General features: G+C 66.2%; 2 protein-coding genes across 2 annotated transcripts in view; both read right to left on the minus strand.

The window, feature by feature from the left end:
• Positions 1–1107: 1107 nt before the first annotated feature.
• DPYSL4 (dihydropyrimidinase like 4) lies at positions 1108–13895 on the minus strand. The gene is made up of 14 exons (XM_041743642.1): positions 13812–13895; positions 10938–11026; positions 10205–10389; positions 8263–8427; positions 7655–7716; positions 7483–7563; positions 5875–5943; positions 5463–5583; positions 4495–4651; positions 4066–4207; positions 3358–3528; positions 2824–3003; positions 2473–2638; positions 1108–1832 (listed from the first exon to the last, which is right to left on the minus strand). The coding sequence occupies exons 1-14, from the start codon at positions 13848–13850 to the stop codon at positions 1741–1743; spliced, it is 1719 nt and encodes a 572-aa protein (XP_041599576.1). The 5' UTR covers positions 13851–13895; the 3' UTR covers positions 1108–1740.
• A 1780-nt stretch (positions 13896–15675) lies between these two features.
• The window catches only part of JAKMIP3 (Janus kinase and microtubule interacting protein 3), a 73171-nt gene continuing 70329 nt past the window's right edge, over positions 15676–18517 (minus strand). Inside the window, exon 24 of the mRNA XM_041743638.1 lies at positions 15676–18035. The gene's annotated coding sequence lies outside the window, so the exon portion shown is untranslated. The remainder of the gene's footprint in view (positions 18036–18517) is intronic.

Genomic DNA, 18517 nt, shown 5'->3' on the forward strand with positions numbered 1-18517 from the left:
CCGTGTGAGGACGAGCAGCCCCCCACCCCACTGGCTGCGGGCGGGCCAGGAGGACCCCAGCCCCACGAGGTCACGCGGGGAGGCAGGGCCCAGAGCCGGGCAGCGGCGGGACGCCCCGTGAGGGGTTCCAACCCACCAAGGACGTTCTAGGTGGGGCCCCCGTGATGTCAGAGACGGGAACAGGGGAGGAGGTTTTGGGTTTGTAAAACGTGTACGTCCCGGGTGCCTCGGTGGCTCAATCGGTTCACCGTCCGCCTCGATCTCAGTTCGGGTCCTGCTCTCACGGTTCTGAGTTCAAGCCATAAACCCCAGGGGACGGCCGCCTGTTTCCTGCGTTGGTGGCAGGGGGGGTGGGTGTGGCCTGGCTCGTGACCTCCTGTCTCCCCGGGGCCTGACACTGTCCCTGGCGGGGCCCCAGAACCCTGGGTGCGAGGCCACGATGACCAAAGGAATCTGGGCCAGAAGGACACGGGGCCCACCGGGCTGGACCTTCTCCAGGGGCCGCCCTGCACCCAGGCAGCTTCTCCAGGGACCCAGATTCCAGGCTGCGGCTGTTTCAGTCCCCGCAGAGGACCCGCCACTCGGGGCGGACGTCTGCGCAGTGCTGGAGCCCCGGGCAGTGCAAGGTGCGGGGCCGTCCCCGAGCCGTCCACTCGCCTTCAGTGACCATCAACGCCCTGCTCTTGGGGACACACGCCCTTCTGGGCACCTCCCACCGCTGGGGGTGCACCTGGCACCACTTCCATGAAGCAGGTGGGGCGCGGCCAGCCCGGCAGTTCCTTCTGGGTCAAAATCCCGGGCTGCTCCACCTGAGGGCGCAGGGCCAGGGCTCGCGTCTGTGGGTGGGGCCCCTGCAGCCCCAGCCTCGCCTCTGACCCTCCGGCCGGGATCACCCCAGCAGCCCCGTGGCTGTGTCTGGCCGGCTGTCCTGGGGCCCCTGCGTCTGCCCTGCCCAGAGCCGGACCCGGGCCATCGCTGGGGGGCCGGCCGCGCAGCCAGCCCCGGTGTTCCCGAGGTCACTGAGCCCCCCAAAGTGTCCCCCGCGCATCAACCCCTGGTGAGAAGGCGGTGCAGGGGCGGAGAAGTCAGGGGCCACAGGCCAGCGGCTTCTAACGCAGACGCCTTTAATTGACCCGCCTCGGGCCGCCGCGCTGTGGGTGGCATGCAGGTTCCTGGCTACAGGTGTCCTCGATGCACAAACTGCTGCTCTAGTCAACTACGGGGCGCGGCCTAGTAGAGGCGGCATCTCCGCTAAAGGATCCTAAGGCTCCCCCGGACGCGGGCTACTCGGGAGCGGGAGTCTGGTCCTCGGCAATCGGACAAACGAGGCCGCCTTTCGCTAAGTTCCGAGGGTCCCTGACGTCACAGCGGCTCTGGGGCAGGGGCCAGCTCCCGGGGGCTCCCCATGCTGGGCGGACGGGGGCGGCGACCACCGCGGGGAGGGGCGGCCGGGCCTGCTGCACACCCGGTCCTCTGGGCCCTGGCCGGGCGGCCGCCCTGCCGACCTGCAGCCCCGGGCTGTCTTGAGAGCCGCCGGTGACCCGCCACCGCGTCCAGCCTCCTCAGCCTGGCAGTGACACCCCTCTCGCTGCACGGGCTCCTCCTACAGGACCGGGGACCCCAAAAGGGGGGGATCGGGGGGGGAGGGAGGCCAAGCACCTTTCAGGTAAGTGTGACAGAGGGAGAGCTCCGTGAGGAGCGGGGTCCCCCACAGCCGCTGCCCCGAGCCCCGCGGGGCCCCTAAGACAGAGACGTGATGTTGGAGCGTCCGCCGGGGGGGGCCATGATCTTCTGGGCCGTGCGTCGGGCAATGTGGTCGTCGGCCTGGGACCCTGTGAGGAGGACGCGGACGTGCTGGCTACACCCGCAGAGCCCCCCGCCCCCCCCAACCCGTGACGGCCCGGCGCAGGGACGAGGCTGCCCCAGAAGAGCGGCAGGGGCCAGGCTGCTCCCCCCCGTGGGTCCTGGCCCGTGACCGGAGAAGGCTGCCCCCCTTGTAAGAGGACCCTGGCTTTCAAGGGGACCAGCTCCGGGCCTGGGTGTCCCGGGGGCAAGCGGGGACTCTGTCACCGCGACGCAGAGGCCGGGCCGGGCCGTCGGGCGCGGGAGGTGGGCCTGGCCCTGGATCACAGGAGGGCCGGTCACAGCGGGCTGGAAGCGCAGCCAGGTCCCCGAGCAGAGGCCCAGCAGCCCACCCGAGCCCCCCAGGCCGTCCCCGCGCTCACAGACCCCTCGATGATGCACCTCACCTGCAATTCTAGGGCTGGAGGGGCTCCCCACAGAGGCACCCCCCCTGGTACCCGGGGCTCAGCGTTGCTGATTGGAGGTGGCGTCACTGCGGCCTCGCTGGGGCAGACGCTGGGGCGGGACGGGGTCTCCCCACTGGCCCACACCCTGGGCCCCACCCCGAGTCCCCACACCGGGGGCCCTGGTACCTGTGAGCCCAGGGGAGCCCCCACCGGCCCCACTCACCAGACAGGCTGAACCCCGACCGGTGCAGGTTGCGCACGGGGGGCACCGAGACCTTCCCCGGGCAGGACGCGCGGGCCTGGGCACTGCCGCCCGGCTTGGCAGGCAGCATCACCTCGTGGACGGGCCCGTCGTAGAGGCCGCGGGGCACACCGTGGATCTCTGCCAGCTGCGGGCCGAGGGGCTGGGCGTGAGGGGGGCCGGGCTCCCCCAGGGGCACCTGCGCGTGCCGACACCCCCCACCTACACGTGTGTGCTCACAGGTGCGCAGCAGGCGGGGCCGACCCGGCGAGAAGCCTCGCGGGCACGACCAGGCCCAAGAACTGCAGCCTCCGCCGCCTGCCTCAGGCTCACCCGGTTGCGCGCCTTTATCCTCTTGTAGACGAAGTCGGGGAACGTCTTCCGGGGGATGAAGCGGCCGGTCCCCGGGGTGACGAACATGTTCCCGTCCTCCAGCACAACCCTGCCCTGGCTTATGACCACCGTGGGCGCTCCTCGGCACTCGAGGCCTTCAAAGATGTTGTATTCCACGTTCTGGGGAGACAGGGCGCAGGGCCTGGCACCGTGGCGCCGAGCCCGTCGCCCCTCAGCCCACGGCAGGCCGCCCGGCGTGCTCGGACGCCCGTCCTAGGACCTCCGGCCAGAACTGGTCACCTCAGCGGGGCCGGAATTCAGAAGGAAGTGGCCACAGCCCGCGGTGCGGGTCCCTGAGCCCTGGTGCCTTGGACCGAGGGCACTCGGATGAGCCTCTACCAGGGCGGAGTGTCCCGCGAGGGGGGTCAGGTGTGCGGCAGGTGTGCAGCAGGTGTGCGGCAGGTGTGTGGCACACGTCCCGAGGGCTCCCGCGCGCTGACCCTGACCCTGACTTAGGGACCAGGCGTCTCTTACCAGATTGTGAGTCTTGGCGGAGATGATTTTCGTGGCCTTGGGGTTCCAAATAACCAGGTCAGCATCGGAACCCACAGCCACGCGCCCCTTCCTCGGGTACACGTTGAAGATTTTGGCTGCGTTTGTACTGGTCACAGCCACAAACTCGTTCTCGTCCATCTTCCCTGAGGCCTGGGAAGCAAGACAGCCAAGCTGACGGGGGGCGGGTATCGCTCGTCCTCACGACCCCCGGGGGCCGGGCTCCAGGCTTCTGTGTGGACAGCGGCCACGTCCCCCTCGCAGCAAGAACCGCGCGCCCACGAGGGCGCCACCGCCTGGGAACCCAGGGGCCCTCTCAGGCATGCTTGTGGGCGAGTCGGTCAGCGCGGACGTTTTGACGGTGCTGGTGTCCCCTGAAGGACGGGACGGTCCCCCTGGGGGACCTGGGGCCAGGGCTGGAGTTTGGGGGTGCGGGCAGCCTGGGAAATCTCTGGCGTTTCGGGGAGCCTAGGGGACACAGGGGCCCCACCTCCCGGGTGCCTCCTGCAGGTGACGGGAATCGGAATCGGGGGAGGGCCGGGGCCTCCTCCAGGGGCACCAGGACCCAACGTCTGGGGAGCCCTGGGTGGCAGGGCTGGGGGAGCCACGCCCGGGGCCACACGCGCTGCCCTCTGTCCCACGTGTCTGCTGGTCAAGCGGCCGCCCCTGCCGGCTCCCCACGCTGCTCACCACACATTTCTCCCAGACCACAGACATGCGCTCCTCGATGCCGTTCGTGCCCTCGGGGATGAGCGTGAAGTTGTCCTTGCCCACGGCCTTCTGGGCAGTGGTGAAGGTGCAGTGGGCACTGCCGGTCACCTGCAGGTCCCCGCTGAGAGAAGCCAGGGTCAGACGAGCGCATGGTGGCCTGACTCTCCGGAGCCAGCAGAGGCCGGTTGGCTTTGTACCCCCCCCCCCCCGCAGGCCAGCACAGCCCCCGGGTGGGGGAGTCCAGGAGGGCAGCGCGGCCACCTCGGTGTGGGGCACGGGGAGGGGCCGTTGCAGCAGGGGCTTTGCCCGGGAGGCCCTGGGCCTGGGTTTGCACAGAGGCCGGGGCTGCCCGCGGGGAGGCTCACAGGCCAGGGCGGGGGCGCCGGGGGCACCGGGGACGGCTCCTACCTGGACAGCAGGGAGGTGAGGTGGTCGGCAGTGCTGGGGTCTGGGCTGACCGGGGGGGACGTGACGAAGGCCGCGGCCTTCGCCCAGTTCTTGCTCCAGTAGTGGGAGCCGTTGCTGCCCAGGCTGGCGGTGATGGGCTCCCCAAACACCACCACCCCTGCAGGGAGACGCATGAGAGGCTCCCCCGAGCCGCCTGCCTGCCCCCCAGAACCCGGGGGTGGGGACCCCCAGCCGCCACGCACGTTCCCGACCCTGGACAGCCTGTCTTCAGCTTCCGGGGCGCCTGGACCTCCCCAGGTGGGGGGCCCTCTGCAGACCCCGGTCCCTCACATGGCTGCCAGAGGTCAGGCCTGCTGGGGACGCAGCCAGGCCGTGGCGGCAGGGCGACGGGATCAGCTCGGCCTGCCTCTGCCCTCTGAGGCCCGTCCCCTGGACCCCAGGGTCTCCTGTGCACCCCCTGCTCCCCAGCCTGGGCTGCTCTATGGGCAGAGGCCCCCCAGCCCACAGGGCGTGCACCCCAGCTCCGCAGGCACAGAGGTGCACGGTGAGCAGTGATGTGGGGCTCCCGCTGGGGGCCAAGTTCCATGGCACAGAGTCCGGGGCCCCCTCACACGCACAGAGACGGCACAGGTGCACGTACGTGACACACACGGGGACCAGCTGCCACGTCTGAACAAACAGGGCTGACAGGCCTCTTGCTTCAAGGCACCTGGGGAGCAGCTGCTACCCCGACGAGACAGGAGACTGGGCCCCCAGAGAGGGACCGGCGCCTGCACCTCCCAGAGGTGCCCCTGGGGCCCTCGCCTGTGACCCCCACCACCAAGAGGCCAGGTGGGCCGCTGTCTCTGTCGAGCCTGCCCTGCGCTGAGCCTCAGTTTACCCAGCCCAGCTCCTGAGAGCGTGACCCCTGACCCCCAGAGAGAACTATCCCCCCAGCAAGCATCTGGGGACCCGGGCCTGGCACTCACCCTTGCGCTTGGCTTGGGCGACCACGTCGGCCGCACCCTTGCTCATCACTTTGGTGATGTACAGGGGGCAGTTGGCCTGCTTGGCGACAGTGACGGCGCGGTACACGGCCTCGGCCTCCACCTGGGGACAGGGGTGCTCAGGCCGGGCCAGGGCCCGGGGCCTCCTGACCGCCCCCCAGGGATTCTGGGCCCAGAGGGGCCGCCGTGTGTGACGGAGGACCCAGCCCGGGGCTCGGCCCGGGTGCTGGGTGGACCCAGAGCCCATCCCTCTAGGCAAGGTCTAGGGGCCACCGTGGTCGTGGGGACCGAGCCCAGTGGGGGTAGGGCCCGTTGCTTCGCGCCTCCCATAGGACGAGTCACAGCCCCGCCCCGCGCGGGTCAGGCTCTGCCCAGGGCAGCGGCCGCCTCCTACCTCCTCGGGGCGGCTGAGCACGTGGCCCTCAGGCCCGGTGACGCCGAGCTCCAGCAGCCGCTTCTGCTCCTGCATAACCCGGGGCCACACGCTCAGGCGGGCGCGGGCGGGGTGCAGCGCCTCCGTCTGGGTGTGATGTAAGCAGACCTCGCCCCGGGATGAGCCCTGGCCCCCAGGATGAGCCCTGACCCCTCGCCTCCCGTGAACCCTGACACCCCACGAGTACTCACCCCCGAGAAGCGCCCTGACCCCCCACCACTCCCGTGAGCTCCGACCCGCCCCACCCCTCCCGTGAGCCCTGACTCCCAATCTCTCATGTAAGTCGGGCCCCCAAGATGAGCCCTGACCCTCCTACCTCCGGGGAGCCTGACTTCCCCACTTCCTGGAGCCCTGACCCCCGAGAAGTGCCCTGACCCCCCCACCTCCTGGAGCCCTGACCACCAAGAAGCGCCCTGACTCCCCAACTCCCGGAAACCCTGACCCCCCATCCCTCCCATGAGCCCTGACCCTTGGGATCAGCCCTGAGCCCCATCTCCCGGAGCCCTGACCCCCCCACATATCCCATGAGCCTTGACCCCCAATCTCTCATGTAAGTCCTGCCCCCCAAGATGAGCCCTGACCCCCCACCTCCTGTGAGCCCTGACCCCCAATCTCTCACATGAGTCCTGACTCCTGATCTCTCACGTGAGTCATGCCCCCAGAGATATGCCTTGACCCCCCACATTTCATGGGAGCCCTGCTCCCCTAAACTAAGCCTGGGCTGCCAGGCCCCCCAGAATCACCAACCACAGAGAACTCAGGGTGCAGGAGCATAGTGGGTCTGGTCAGGGGGACCCCAGCTCCCTGAATCACAGGTGAGGTACGGGGCTGGACACAGCACCCTGCCGGCCGCAGTGTGTTCTGCTGGGGGGTGGGGGTGCGTCCGGGGAGTGCTGGGGGCCCTGCCCCCTCCCCCAGGTTTTGCCCCGAATGACCCTGAGCCATGACCCTGAGCCACCTCGTGCATAAACGAAGACGTGGATGCCAAGCTTCCCGGTGAAGAACGGGGGAGAAGCAGAATGCTTCTGGGCCCCAAAGACCCGGTAACGAGACCCCCAACACTGGGGGGTGTCTTCCTGGCGTGCCCTGTGCACCGCCTGCGCACTGAGCGGGACCCACTGCGTCCTCCTAACCACGATGCCCTCGTGGCGGGGTGGGGCTGCTGCTGTGTGAGGAGGCCCCCAGCCCCCAAGGTACCCCGCGGCGCCTGCACCTGGGGGTGCCCACCCCACAGGCCAGGGCCCGAGGGCAGGTGTGGGACCAGCAGCTGCGCTCAGAAGGAACAGCTTCCGGGGGCCCCATCCACAGGGCAGGAGGACCGGGAACCCCCATCTCAGTCCCCCCAAAAGCAACGCTTTGGTTCTGGGGAACTTCTGATAAGAAGCGTGATGATCACGGAAAAATCTGTGTTAGAGCCAAACGCCCCCCGGGCTCCCCCGCTCGTGCTTGCTCGACCGCTGACTCCGGACGCCGCTCGCCAGCCCGTGTGCACTATTCCCTCCCTCGGGCGCTCACACCTGCGTGTCTGCACACCAGCCCCGCCCGCCCCGCAGGCAGCCGGCCCGGCACCTCCTCCACGATGTCCCCATTCTCCGCGTGCACTTGGGCCAGGGCTCCCAGGTCCCGGATGATGCTGAAGATCTCGTACATCTGGGAAGACAGCGCACCAGGCGCGTGGGGCCGCGTCCCCCGGGCCGGCAGCCTGAAGCCCCCGGGCCCCTCCTCTCACACCTGCGCTCACCTGGCCGTCCGTGCACTGGCACCTGTCCTTGTACGCCATGAACACCAGGAAGGAGTTCACACCTGCAGGAGAGGCGAGAGGGGCCCGGGCGCTCGGCCTGCCGTCGGTCAGACACCCGGGAGCCTCCGCTGCTCCCCGAGCTCCTGGCCCACGGGTGTCTGGTCCTAGTCACTAGCTCGTGTCCGCTCTGCACCGCTATGAACCGCTCAGGACTTTGGCTGGTAGAGTAAGCCCTGGGTATAGGCCGGCTTGTTCCAGCACAGGCCGCTCCAAAACCCGGGTTTGAGAACGTTCTGCTCCTAAAGAGACCTTCAGATGCCAGGACCCGGGTGGCCCTCGTCCTTGGCCCGCGGCGGGTGACGGGACTGGGACACGGCTAGGGACGGTTACGGGGCGTGTCCCTCACACAGAGGCCCGCCACCTCCTCGCCTGGGTCCTCTGGAAGTAGGACAGACCTTCCGCTTGTCCAACCTCCCCCCTCCCGGCCACCCCAACCCCCGGGGGAGCCCCGCGCGGCCAGGGGCCTGGGGGAAGCGGGACCAGGGAAGCCCGGAGTCCCCGGCCCTCCCGCGCCCCAGCACCCTGCCAGCGTCGGGAGATGCCCTCACCTTTGTCCTTGACCAGGGCCTCCAGCTCCTCCCGGATGCTCTCATGCCAGCGGGGCACATCCACGTGCAGGGAGTAGTCACAGCAGGCCCCGCTGTCCGCGCGCTCCCGCCACTGCTCGTAGGCCGCCAGCAGGCTCACGCCCGCGTCGGGGAACACGTGGTCCACTGTGGGGGGCGGTGCGGTCAGCCGAGCGCCCCCCGGCCCCCGGGAACCAACCTGGCCTCCAGGGCTCCTGTTCCCAAGCGACCAGGAGGGGCCCCTGCGAGGCGGTGCCGGGCCGCTCCCGTGAACCTGCCCACCGGCTCTGTCCCCGTCCTTGCCCCCGGCCGCCGGCCTTCGTCGCGCAGCCAGGGCGAGGAGGGACTCGAGCCACCCCGCGCCGGACACGGGCAGCCCAGGGAGCACGGGGGCGCGTAGGGCGCTAAGCTCCCGCATGGGGGTCTGCGTGAGGGAGGCGCACCCGGAGGGCCCGTGGGGAGCAGCGGGGGGGGCGGGAGCCGCTTTCCAGGGCTGGCCCCCCTGCTGACGCCTCACTGTATGCACTTCAACAGCCCCCTGCCCGGGGAACCAGGAGGGCGCGGCCACTGCACCCTCACGTCCCTCACCCGGCCTCAGATCCAAGGTCCAAACACAGCTCACGGCCTCTCCCGGTGCAGGGAGTGAGCTCCGAGGCGGGGTGGCCAACGCAGGCCACACACACCCAGGGGTCACCGGCCAACGCTGGGCCTTCCCCCAGCGCGCCCCTCACGGGGGCCCCGTGCTTCCCGCAGCTCCGATCTCACGCCCAGGACCCCGTGGAGGGGGTGCCACCCACCCGGCCGGCTTGTCTGACGCCCCGGCTCTGGCACGAGCAGGTGACGGCCACGGAGGTGTCCCGCTGGCCTTGGCCACCAGGGATGAGCATGAGCAGCGGCCAACAATGGCCAGTCTCCTTCGTCAAACTAAGAAATGGACCATTGTTGGCTTTTTTTTTTTTTTTTTTTTTTTTTGCCTTGTGGTTGAGTGAGCCAAACTGACGTACGATTCTGGCCACGGCGAAATGTCACTTGCGCTGAAGCCCAGAGTCCCCAGCACGGCCCTTCCGGTGGCAGGAGGGACAGGATGCACCGTGCACCAGGCACAGCCCAGCAACTCGTGTGCACAAACTCACCCTCACAACCTTCTGAGGAGGTCAGCAAAATGGGACCTCTAACAGTTAGCGGAGTTACCTGGAGCCAAACAGCTAGAACGGGGTGGCACCAAGGCTCGGCCAGGTGCGTCAGGCCAGGGCTGGACCACAGCAGAGACGCCCGTGCGGCACCGCGGAGCTGGCGGCTTCAAGGCCGCGAGACCAGGCCTGGGTCAGGTCCGGGCTCTGAGCCTACCAGTTGCTCCCCACGGGCAAGCCAGTGCGCCTGGCACGCTGCGGGGGGGGGGGGGGGGGCTGCCTGCCGAGCCGCACGGTGAAGGTTCCTGCGGGAACCAGGGGCAACCTGATGCGGCCACCGTAACTGCCTCTGTTGTTCTTTCCCTACAACACACAGCCCCCTTCTGGCCCCGGGCAGGAACTTTGTGCAAACCAAGCGCCAGAGGCGTGAGGCTCAGGAGCAAACGTGCCTGTTTCGGACAACGCGGCCCTCGCTTGTGCAAAAGGCAGTTTTGAAAACCTGGTCCTTGGCCAGCTGCCAGCTTCCCAGGACACAATCAGGTCCCGGGCACACACCCACGTGCTCCCGCGGAAGCCCCAGGAGCGTTCGGAGCTGGCCGCGGCAGGAGGACTCGCAGTGCGAACGGCGGTAACCAGGGAATATGCAAGGATCTCCTAGACTGAAAGGTAATAAAGGGAAATAGGCCCCCAAAACCCCCAGAACGCGTCCTATCGTCAGGCTCTTCCCGCAACACACACACCCGGCCAACGGGGCAAGGCAGGAGGCGGACGCTCGGCACGCGGGAGACACTCACGGATCATGGTGGTCCCTCCCGCCAGCGCGGCCTTGGTCCCTTGGCAGAAGTCATCTGCTGGGGTCATGCCCAGGACGGGCATCTGCAGCCTCGTGTGCACGTCCACCCCGCCCGGCAGGACCAACAGGCCGTGGGCATCCACCGTCTTGATGCCCCCAGGGACAATGAGGTTCTCTCCGATTTGTCTGAAAGCAACACAAGACTTCACTGTTTGCAGAGCCTGGAACAGAGTGCGGGCTCGGGCCCCTTGAGGGGAAGGGTGGTGGGGCCAAGACCTCCCCAGCCCGGCCCCCGGAGACAGTCAGAGAGCACGACACCCCGGCCAGGGGCTCACGACGGTCGCGCGAAGGTCCCACCTGGGCCCACGTGCCTGCCCCGGTGACGTCCACCTGGGCTTCCGGCTGCCGCACCGACTAGGTACCCCTTCCAGACTAGGGGCTGGAGCCGCCTGACAGCAGCAGACGAGCTAACAGGTGTGGCCAGTAAGTGTTTATTGAGCGCCCAGTGAGCCCCCAGTCGTCCTGAAGCTGTGATAACAAATACATGTCCTGCTTCCCGAGACCCTGCCCCTAGCTGGCGAGCTCCGTTGTCATAAAGGCCTGGGCTAGAGCTGGGTTTTGGAAAAAGGAAAAAAAAAAATTGAGGTGGATTTTACCCAAAAGTAAACCTGTGCATATGGGGTGACCAATGTGCACACAGGTGACCTGCGCAGATATCTGAGGCAGAAACTCACTTTATCAGACCATCTTCCACGTACAGATCGGCGTAGAAGGACTGGTCATCATTGACGATCTTCCCACCTTTGATCAAAAGGCGGTCGCTCTATTGGAAACAAATGAAAAACAGAGAAGTTTTCTCCAAACTGAGTTTGTCAACATCATTCCTGTAGCTTCTGACCCGGGAATCAAGCTGGAAACCCTCAGGCGCGACGCGTGTGTGTAGACGTGACCCAGGAGCCCACGCTGTCTGCTGACCCCCACCCTGGCGGCAGAGCGGCACGTGGGCAGCTCCCACGGACCCGAGCGGGTCCCACACCCGCTGGGCAGGCCGTGCGACCCCGCCAGGTCCACAGTGACCCACGGGGGCCAACGTGAGAGCGAAACAATGACGTGCATTCCATGTCAACAGTCGGCGCCTAAGTCCCAGAGCTCGGGCTGAGCTCAGAGGGGACACAATCACGTCATCCCAAACTGACCGGGAGGGTCCCCCCCTCCGCCCACACAGGCGGCTCCCGGAGGGGAGCTGGAGTCGGCTCACGGTAGATCGTACGGCCAAACGGGGGGGTTAGAGCAGCGCCCCAGCTGGCAGGGCCCCTACCCCTGGGGGCAGTGCGCACCAGCGCAGGGAGGCAGACAAGGCCGGGAAGTCACACAAAGCCATGGCAGACCGAGACAAATCACGAGCACAAAGACGGTGACGTCACAGGGTGATGGGCGAGGAGGCAGGGCTGCCTCAGGACAGAGACGGGCCCACTGGAGGGGCTGGCTGGGGATGCAGCAGCCCGGGGCCTTGGTCCAGGCCCAGGAGCAGCCCATGCAAAGGGCCTGGGGCAGGGGCTTGAGTTGATACTGGACACGAGAGGAAACTGGGGCGGAACCTTCTGAAGCTAGGGTGAGGGGCCAAGAGCCTGGGGCAGGTGGGATATGGTGGGATTGGGGTGCCCGTGGGCCCCTCGGGGGGGGCCTGAAGCAGGGGCTTGAGCACGGCCTGTTCATCACATTGGTCGGTGTGAGAAGTAGAAACTGGTGTTCAAGGATGGAAATGGGGCAGAGGCCGGGGCCTGGTGAGCCTGCGCAGGTGAGATGGGGACCTCGGGCCGGAATCTGGGGGCTGAGCAGAGACGGGGGCCAGAGAGGCTAGGAGCTGGGCAGGCAGGGGCTGCTGATGGACGGGCTGTGGGGTGAAGGGCCAGGAAGGCATCGGGGTGACCACAGGCCGTGCTGCTGCCGGGAGGGAGTCCACGTGGCTGGACCAAGCACCAGCGAGCAAGGCCAGCCGTTGGTGGGTCACCCCACGGCACCGAGGGCGGGTGATCTGCGCTTGGCAGCCGTAAACCCACTTCTAGGAACCCCACCTAATGGTGGGGAGGGGCGGCAGCGCACCTGGAACACGGCATGGTCGTGGGGGTTGCTGGTCTGACCCGGGGGAGAATCAGGGGGAGAAGAATGGAAACCGAGCAGGGACGCGGAATGCAGGACGCCCCAGATGGAACCTGGCTCGGCAGCCCTACCTCCCGGCCCCGTGTTCGGGCCTCAGACGCTGTGACCCGCCCGGCCAGGAAAGACAGGTGGGCCTCCCGGGGACGGCTGGCCCCCTGCCCGGGGCTCCCAAGTGTCCACTCGGGCCCAGGCCAGGGCTGCAGCCTGGGGCTGACGCTCCTCACACTCCATCAGCCTGATGCCGGGAGATTAGCAGGAGCCCCACGAGGCGACACACAGCCGCTGCACGGGAGCCTTCCTGCGACGTCCATGTGCCCACTCACTAGTGAGACCATCACCCGCCGTCCACACCAGCTGGACACACTGCCACAGGCCACAGGCAGCTGCCCAGTGGACCGACTCGATCTCAAATAAGCCCAAGGGAACCCCAGCCAGAAGGGGGAAGGCTGTGGGCAGAACAGACCTGTGGTCCCCGTGCCCCCCACTGCCCCCTAGTTAGGAAGAGACCTGTGGTCCATGTGCCCCCTACTCTTGGACGTTCCTCCCCTTTTCAGGCCCCTGAACTCAGACTTTGGAAACCTTCCTGGGTTTGGAGCCCAGAGAGAAGTGCAGCGGAGATGAAGTGCTATGCCCACCACGATGAGGGTGGAAGTTTCCTAAACAAGATGCCTTGGTCTGTCCCACCGACCCCAAACCTGCGCATGCGGCTGGCAGGCTTCCCACATCCGGCTGGACCCGGAGACAGCCCTGCACCGAAAGGACAGGGCCTCCTTCCTCCCCCAGCATCTCAGGAAGTGAAGCCACCAGCCCACCGCCCTCTCCTGAGGTCAACTCCCCAGTCCGGTCTCAGCCCGAGACCCAACAGGTGCCCCTTGCCCCCGAGCAGCGGGCGCCTGGGCCTCCCTCCCGGCCTCCCTCTCGGCCTCCTCCCGGCCTCCCCGGGCCCAGGCCCCCTGGAAGGGGCCGCTTTGTTCCCGGGCAGAGCAGGGTGGACTGTGACCTCCCGCAGGCCCCCGCTTGTGGGTGTCGTTGGGGGGTCTCTGCTCCTGAAGCCGGGGCTGCGGGGCGCCCTCGCGGTCACCGAGAGCGCCGCCCCCTGGGGGCTCCGGCCGGCTGGGGGGGTGCGGGCCTCGGGCCCAGGCTGAGCTGGGGGGGCCGAGCCGCTTTGTCTCGGACAAAGAGCTCGCAGCGCGGCGGCGGGTCCCAGCCAGGCGGCCGCGCGCGGGGACAGCATCGGGGGCGCCAGGCCCCTCCGCGGAGCCCACAAAGGCGCGGCCGCCGCCGACCCGCGGGCCCCGGACCGGGTCCCCCCCCCCCCCCCGCGCCCGTGCACCGCGCGGAGAGGCGCCTGCGCGCCCTGGGGAGGTCCCGGGGCCGGCCCGGCCGGGCGGGGTGCGGGGGGCGCCGGCGGGAGGGCGCGGGGGGGCGCGGGGGGGCGCGGGGCTCACCGTGATCCGGGGGAGGCTCTTCTTGCCCTGGAACGACATCCTGCGCCTCCTGCGGCCGCGGCCTGGCTCCGCGGGCGGCCTGGGGGTCCCGGGCGGGGGCGCGCAGAGCCCCGAGGCGTACGCGGGGGCGCGGGGCGTCCGAGTGCGAGCGCGCCGGGCCCCGGCTCCCGCCCCCCGCCCCCGGGCCCGGCTCCCGCCCCCCGCCCCGCCCCCGGCTCCCGCCCCCCGCCCCGCCCCGCCCCGCCCCTTCGCCTCCGAGCCCCGCCCCGGCCGCCCCGGACCCCGCGGCTCCCCGGATCCCTGCGCCCCGGGCCCCGCCGCACCCGCCGATGCGCGCTGCGCCGGGTGGGGAGGGGCCGCGGCCGGTCCCGGGAACCAGGGCGGGAGCCCCGCGCAGTCCTGCCGGCCCGGCCTCGCCCCTGCCCCGCGGCCGCCGCCGCCTCCCGGGTGACCCGGAGCACCCAGCGCCCGGGACCGAACCAGGGGCGCGGCCCGACTCCCCCATCTGCGTCCGAGGCCCGGGCCGCACCGAGCCAGGGCGGTGTTTGCGCTCCCGGAGCTGGCGCCGGACTCGCCTCCCGGAGGCTGCTCCCCCCCCCCGGCCCGGACGCTGGGACACGGGGACGCGCTGGGGGGACCCAGACCCAGGAGGGGGCGGAGGACGAGGCGGGCCGGGACCCCGAGCGCGGGCTGGGGCCCGGGGACCCTCGGGGAGGGGAGAGGAGAGCGGGGCCTGGGGAGGGTCAGCGCGGCCCCCGCCCCTCCCGCCCCTCCCGCCCCTCCCGCCCGCGAGGGCCTGGCGCTGTCCGCGCAGCGGGTGCTGAACGCGCCGGGCCTGCGCCTTCGTCCGCCCAAGTGCAGGGTGTCCAGCTCCCGCCCTAGGGAGGGGGCAGGGGCAGGGGCAGGGGCACGCACCGAAGAGATCACTGCATGTGGAAGCTCCGGCCACAGTCCCGGCCCGCAGGGGATCCCACGCCCCGCGAGGAGGCTCTGACTCCAAATGGTTTGCAAGTGGGGAGGGTCGGTGGGGGGTGCACCCAGGAGAGCCGCTCCTGACCGCCCTTAAGGCGGCGTTCAAGGCTCTGGGGTGACACTGCCAGAGGGACTCAGCCCGCCCACGGCCAGGGCCACGCCACGGGAGGAGTCTGACCGGCTGTTAAACCGCATAGAGATTGACTTTTAAGGAAACGACAAACGACATCGCAGCCCCTGAGTTCTGTCCTCTCAGCCGCCATTTCGAAATAGAAGTTTGGACAAGGGGAGGACAAAGGGAAGTTTGTCCTGGAGGACACGCACGGGGGCCGCAGGGGCATCGCTGCGGAGCTGCACCAGCAACTCACCGCCCGCCGGCCCACCCTGGTTTCCGCTCCCCCCCAAGGCGATCCATAAAACGGCCTCTACTTACCTATGCAAAGTCGAAGGCAAGTGAAATGTGGTGACAAGTGTCCTCCTCATTCATTCCCAGAAATTCTTTTACTTTTCTGAACTTCGGTGTTCTCTTCTGCTTCTCACTTGGTAAAGAGCTACAGGAGGAAGCGGCCTGGTGGCTGACCTCAGCCAGGTGGGGCCAGGCAGCTCCAGAGCCCATCTTCCAGGAGATTTTGCATGAGGCGGAAGGGGGCTGCGGGTAAGACCCCCGGCTCCCCTCCCCAGCACGTGGGAGCACCAGGTTCCCTTCCTGGTGGAACACGGCATCAGAGAACAGAGGCGGAACACAGAAGTGGCCCGCGTAGCCACTATGTCCAGACCTGAGTGCCTTGGGAAGAGCGGAACTTGGATATCTTAAGATTTAAAACATTTTTTTTTATTAAAACTGTACAACAATTTACAAATGAGTAAAAATTCTCTGATATATATCATAGGAATCACAATACAAAAATATGTGCAAAATTTTGTAGTTGACCACGATACAAACCTATTTTAGGCCTGTGAATACTGTTTAGCACGGAACAGAGTATCACATGTTTAGAGTGGGGTTAGTGAGGAGCTGCTTCAGAGGACACAGATGCTGGCTGGCGTGTTGCCGCGGTAAAACAAGTCCTAGTTCATTTTTGCATAAATTTACAATAAAGCTTTTTAAAATACAGTAAACAAATATATGATTTGATACACATATTTACAACTTGATTTTCCTGAGCCTAAATGTAAATCCATTACTGTGTTAAAACACACAATCCATCTTAAGGTTTCAGTGATGGGGTGATGGTAAGTGTGGACTGACGTCACAATGCCTCCAAACCCACTCCCGGCACCCTCCGGTTCCTGATATCCAGCGCGGTGTTGACAAGCCGTGTAAGGCACGCGGGGTGTCCCGAAGGCTATGGGTTCTGCAAGAGCAGAGCACTTTGAGGAAGAGCCACCGCCCTTCAGCAGCTGGGACTCCAGACCGTGGAAACGTGGAAATGAGGTGCACACACTCGCACATCCGTGTCAACCAGGGAGCTGCGATTTACATGGATTTCTAGTGTAGACAAAACGAAAACATCGGTGGTTCTGGGTATTGTGTACACAGTGTGATCGTGTTGATAATCGTTAAGCTGCACACATGTCCACATCTTGGTTTACACAATAAACATTTCTGGCAACTTCTGGTCCCTCCTCTTGTCCCACGAGAGAGTGGCATTGACACACAGACTTCCTCTGTTTGAGGAGTTTTTGCAGTAACAGAGCCCAGATACTTTCAGGAAATTCAATGCAGCCCGCTGGCTTAGCATAAAAGGCGTGCTCCAGGGCTTAAAAAAAGCTTGTGATTTTAACACACTTGAATTCTTCAGATGCCCAGTGGACGAGCAGGAAATCAGTGGCAAACGCTCAGATTTGCTTTCTTGTTTTCTTTCCTTTTTGGCAAAAGCCCAGTCCTGAAATGCTGGATTTTATAATCGGATGAAAAGAAGGTGCCTACGACACACGAATAGAAAGAGTGACCTCCAAAGAGAGGAACGGGCATTGCAGCTACACGTGGGCTTCTTTCAGGAACATGGCAAGGGCACAAATGCAGCTTGGAACACGGAATATTAGTTAAATCGTTCGCTGAGCCATTTTCACTATGTACTTTCACACTTAACAGCTTCACACAAGCACCGGTCCAGATCTACGTGCTTCTCTGCCCCGCACAGAACACCCTTTTCAGACTACAGAGCTGTGATAAGAATGTCTGGCAAGTGTGCGGACGGCCTGGGAAGAGCTCCAGGCACATGTATGTACAACGTGCAAAATCATGATGATGCAAATGCACACAGGGGACGTGGATTTGGGTTTCAAGTGCACATCGTCAGCTCCTGAACGGCCAGCCCGTTCGGCTGCTACTGCTGGGTCCCCACAGGAGACAACCCCACAGCGCCTCCCCACACGGAGTTTCTGGACACCTACATCACACGCTCCACCCAGCTCCAGAGCCCCGCGGGGGCTTTGAGGCTCTATCAAGGCCACTGTTGGCCAGTCAGCTCCAAACACAACGTGTGCCGGGAGGATGGAGTCATTGGAATGAGACAGGACTATGCACAGAGGGTGAAACAAGATCGCAGATCTGATCTGCAAACCCCAGCAGCAGCCTCAGCTAGAGAAGCAGTGGGCCTGCCCGTATCTTGCCCAAGTGGGTGAGTCACTGCGGCTCTCGTGACCACAGGAAGGACGGTCCTTCCCGGGCGAGGGTCGGTTAAGGGAGCAATCCCCCACTGCCCAGCAGAAATCCCGCCCCCACTACAGAGAAGCAGACCCGTCTGACCCCGTAGGCTTTCTCCCGATTTCAGCCTGGGCCATCGAGCCTGGTCTGGCGTCGGTTGTCCGCACCACAGTTGAACACGTCTTCGGACGCAGACATGAAATGAACCTGACCCCCGCCGACCAGGCGGCCCTCCCTCCAGACCCTCAGAAACGCAGTTTGCTTTCCCTTCATACTGTGCCATTCGTTGGTCACGTTCTCCCCTGGCTGCAGGTGTCCCCACCCAGCACGTCAACTTCCAGGTGTCTCAAAAGAGCTAAGATCTTGTCTCCTGGTTGAGCATGCACGAGTGCATACACGGGGACTCACGCACATGCACGCGCACGCGCACACACACACACACACCTTGCACCACCAGGGTGCAGGGTCGATGGAAGTGCCACTTCCCGCCCGGGAGTCGGGCCGTGTCCGAGTGCTGGAGGACGTCCCTGGGCTGTGGGCCAGAGCACCCGGCAGCGAGGGACCTCAGGCTTAAAACGGGCTTCATCCATGCCGTGTCCTTTCTGAAAAAGAGCGAAGACAAAAGCTTTATTCTAGCGGGAGCCCTCCGAGGCCCTCGCGGGGCAAGGCTCACAGTGGGGGGTCTGGAGAGGCGCCCCGGGCGAGGGCGCTGATGGAGCGTGGGCTCCGCACGTGGACAGTGAGACCACAGTGGCTCCAGCACCAGCCACGGCGCCTCCCTCGTCACGTATGGGGAGCTGCCCACCCGGATACCCGCTCCGCAGCCGGGAGGAGGCCTCTACTAGGTACTGATTCTTCCTTTTACCTCTCCCACCTTTACTGCTTGGAATGGGTCATGAAGGAGCAGCTCGGGCTCCTCCACACAGGGGGTTGGGGTGGGGGTGGGGACGGGGCCGGGGCACCCAGGGAAGGACCCCTGGGCTTGTGCATGTTAGAAACCCCACACATTCTCAGTCTAGGAGACGCTGCAAAGGATTCTCTCGGTTTGGGGTTTCTAATTTACCTTCTAAGTAGGAAGCCCCCC

This window comes from Vulpes lagopus, chromosome 2 (genome assembly GCF_018345385.1).
Source record: "Vulpes lagopus strain Blue_001 chromosome 2, ASM1834538v1, whole genome shotgun sequence".
NCBI lineage: Eukaryota > Metazoa > Chordata > Mammalia > Carnivora > Canidae > Vulpes > Vulpes lagopus.

Excerpts from the sequence above, each read along its gene's own strand:
- DPYSL4 (XM_041743642.1), bottom strand. The coding sequence starts at position 13,850 with ATGTCGTTCCAGGGCAAGAAGAGCCTCCCCCGGATCACG. Across the intron at positions 3,529-4,065 it reads TGGTCTGGGAGAAATGTGTG|GCCTCAGGGAAGATGGACGA; the intron begins GTGAGCAGCGTG and ends CTTGCTTCCCAG. Across the intron at positions 2,639-2,823 it reads GGATAAAGGCGCGCAACCGG|CTGGCAGAGATCCACGGTGT; the intron begins GTGAGCCTGAGG and ends CTCGGCCCGCAG.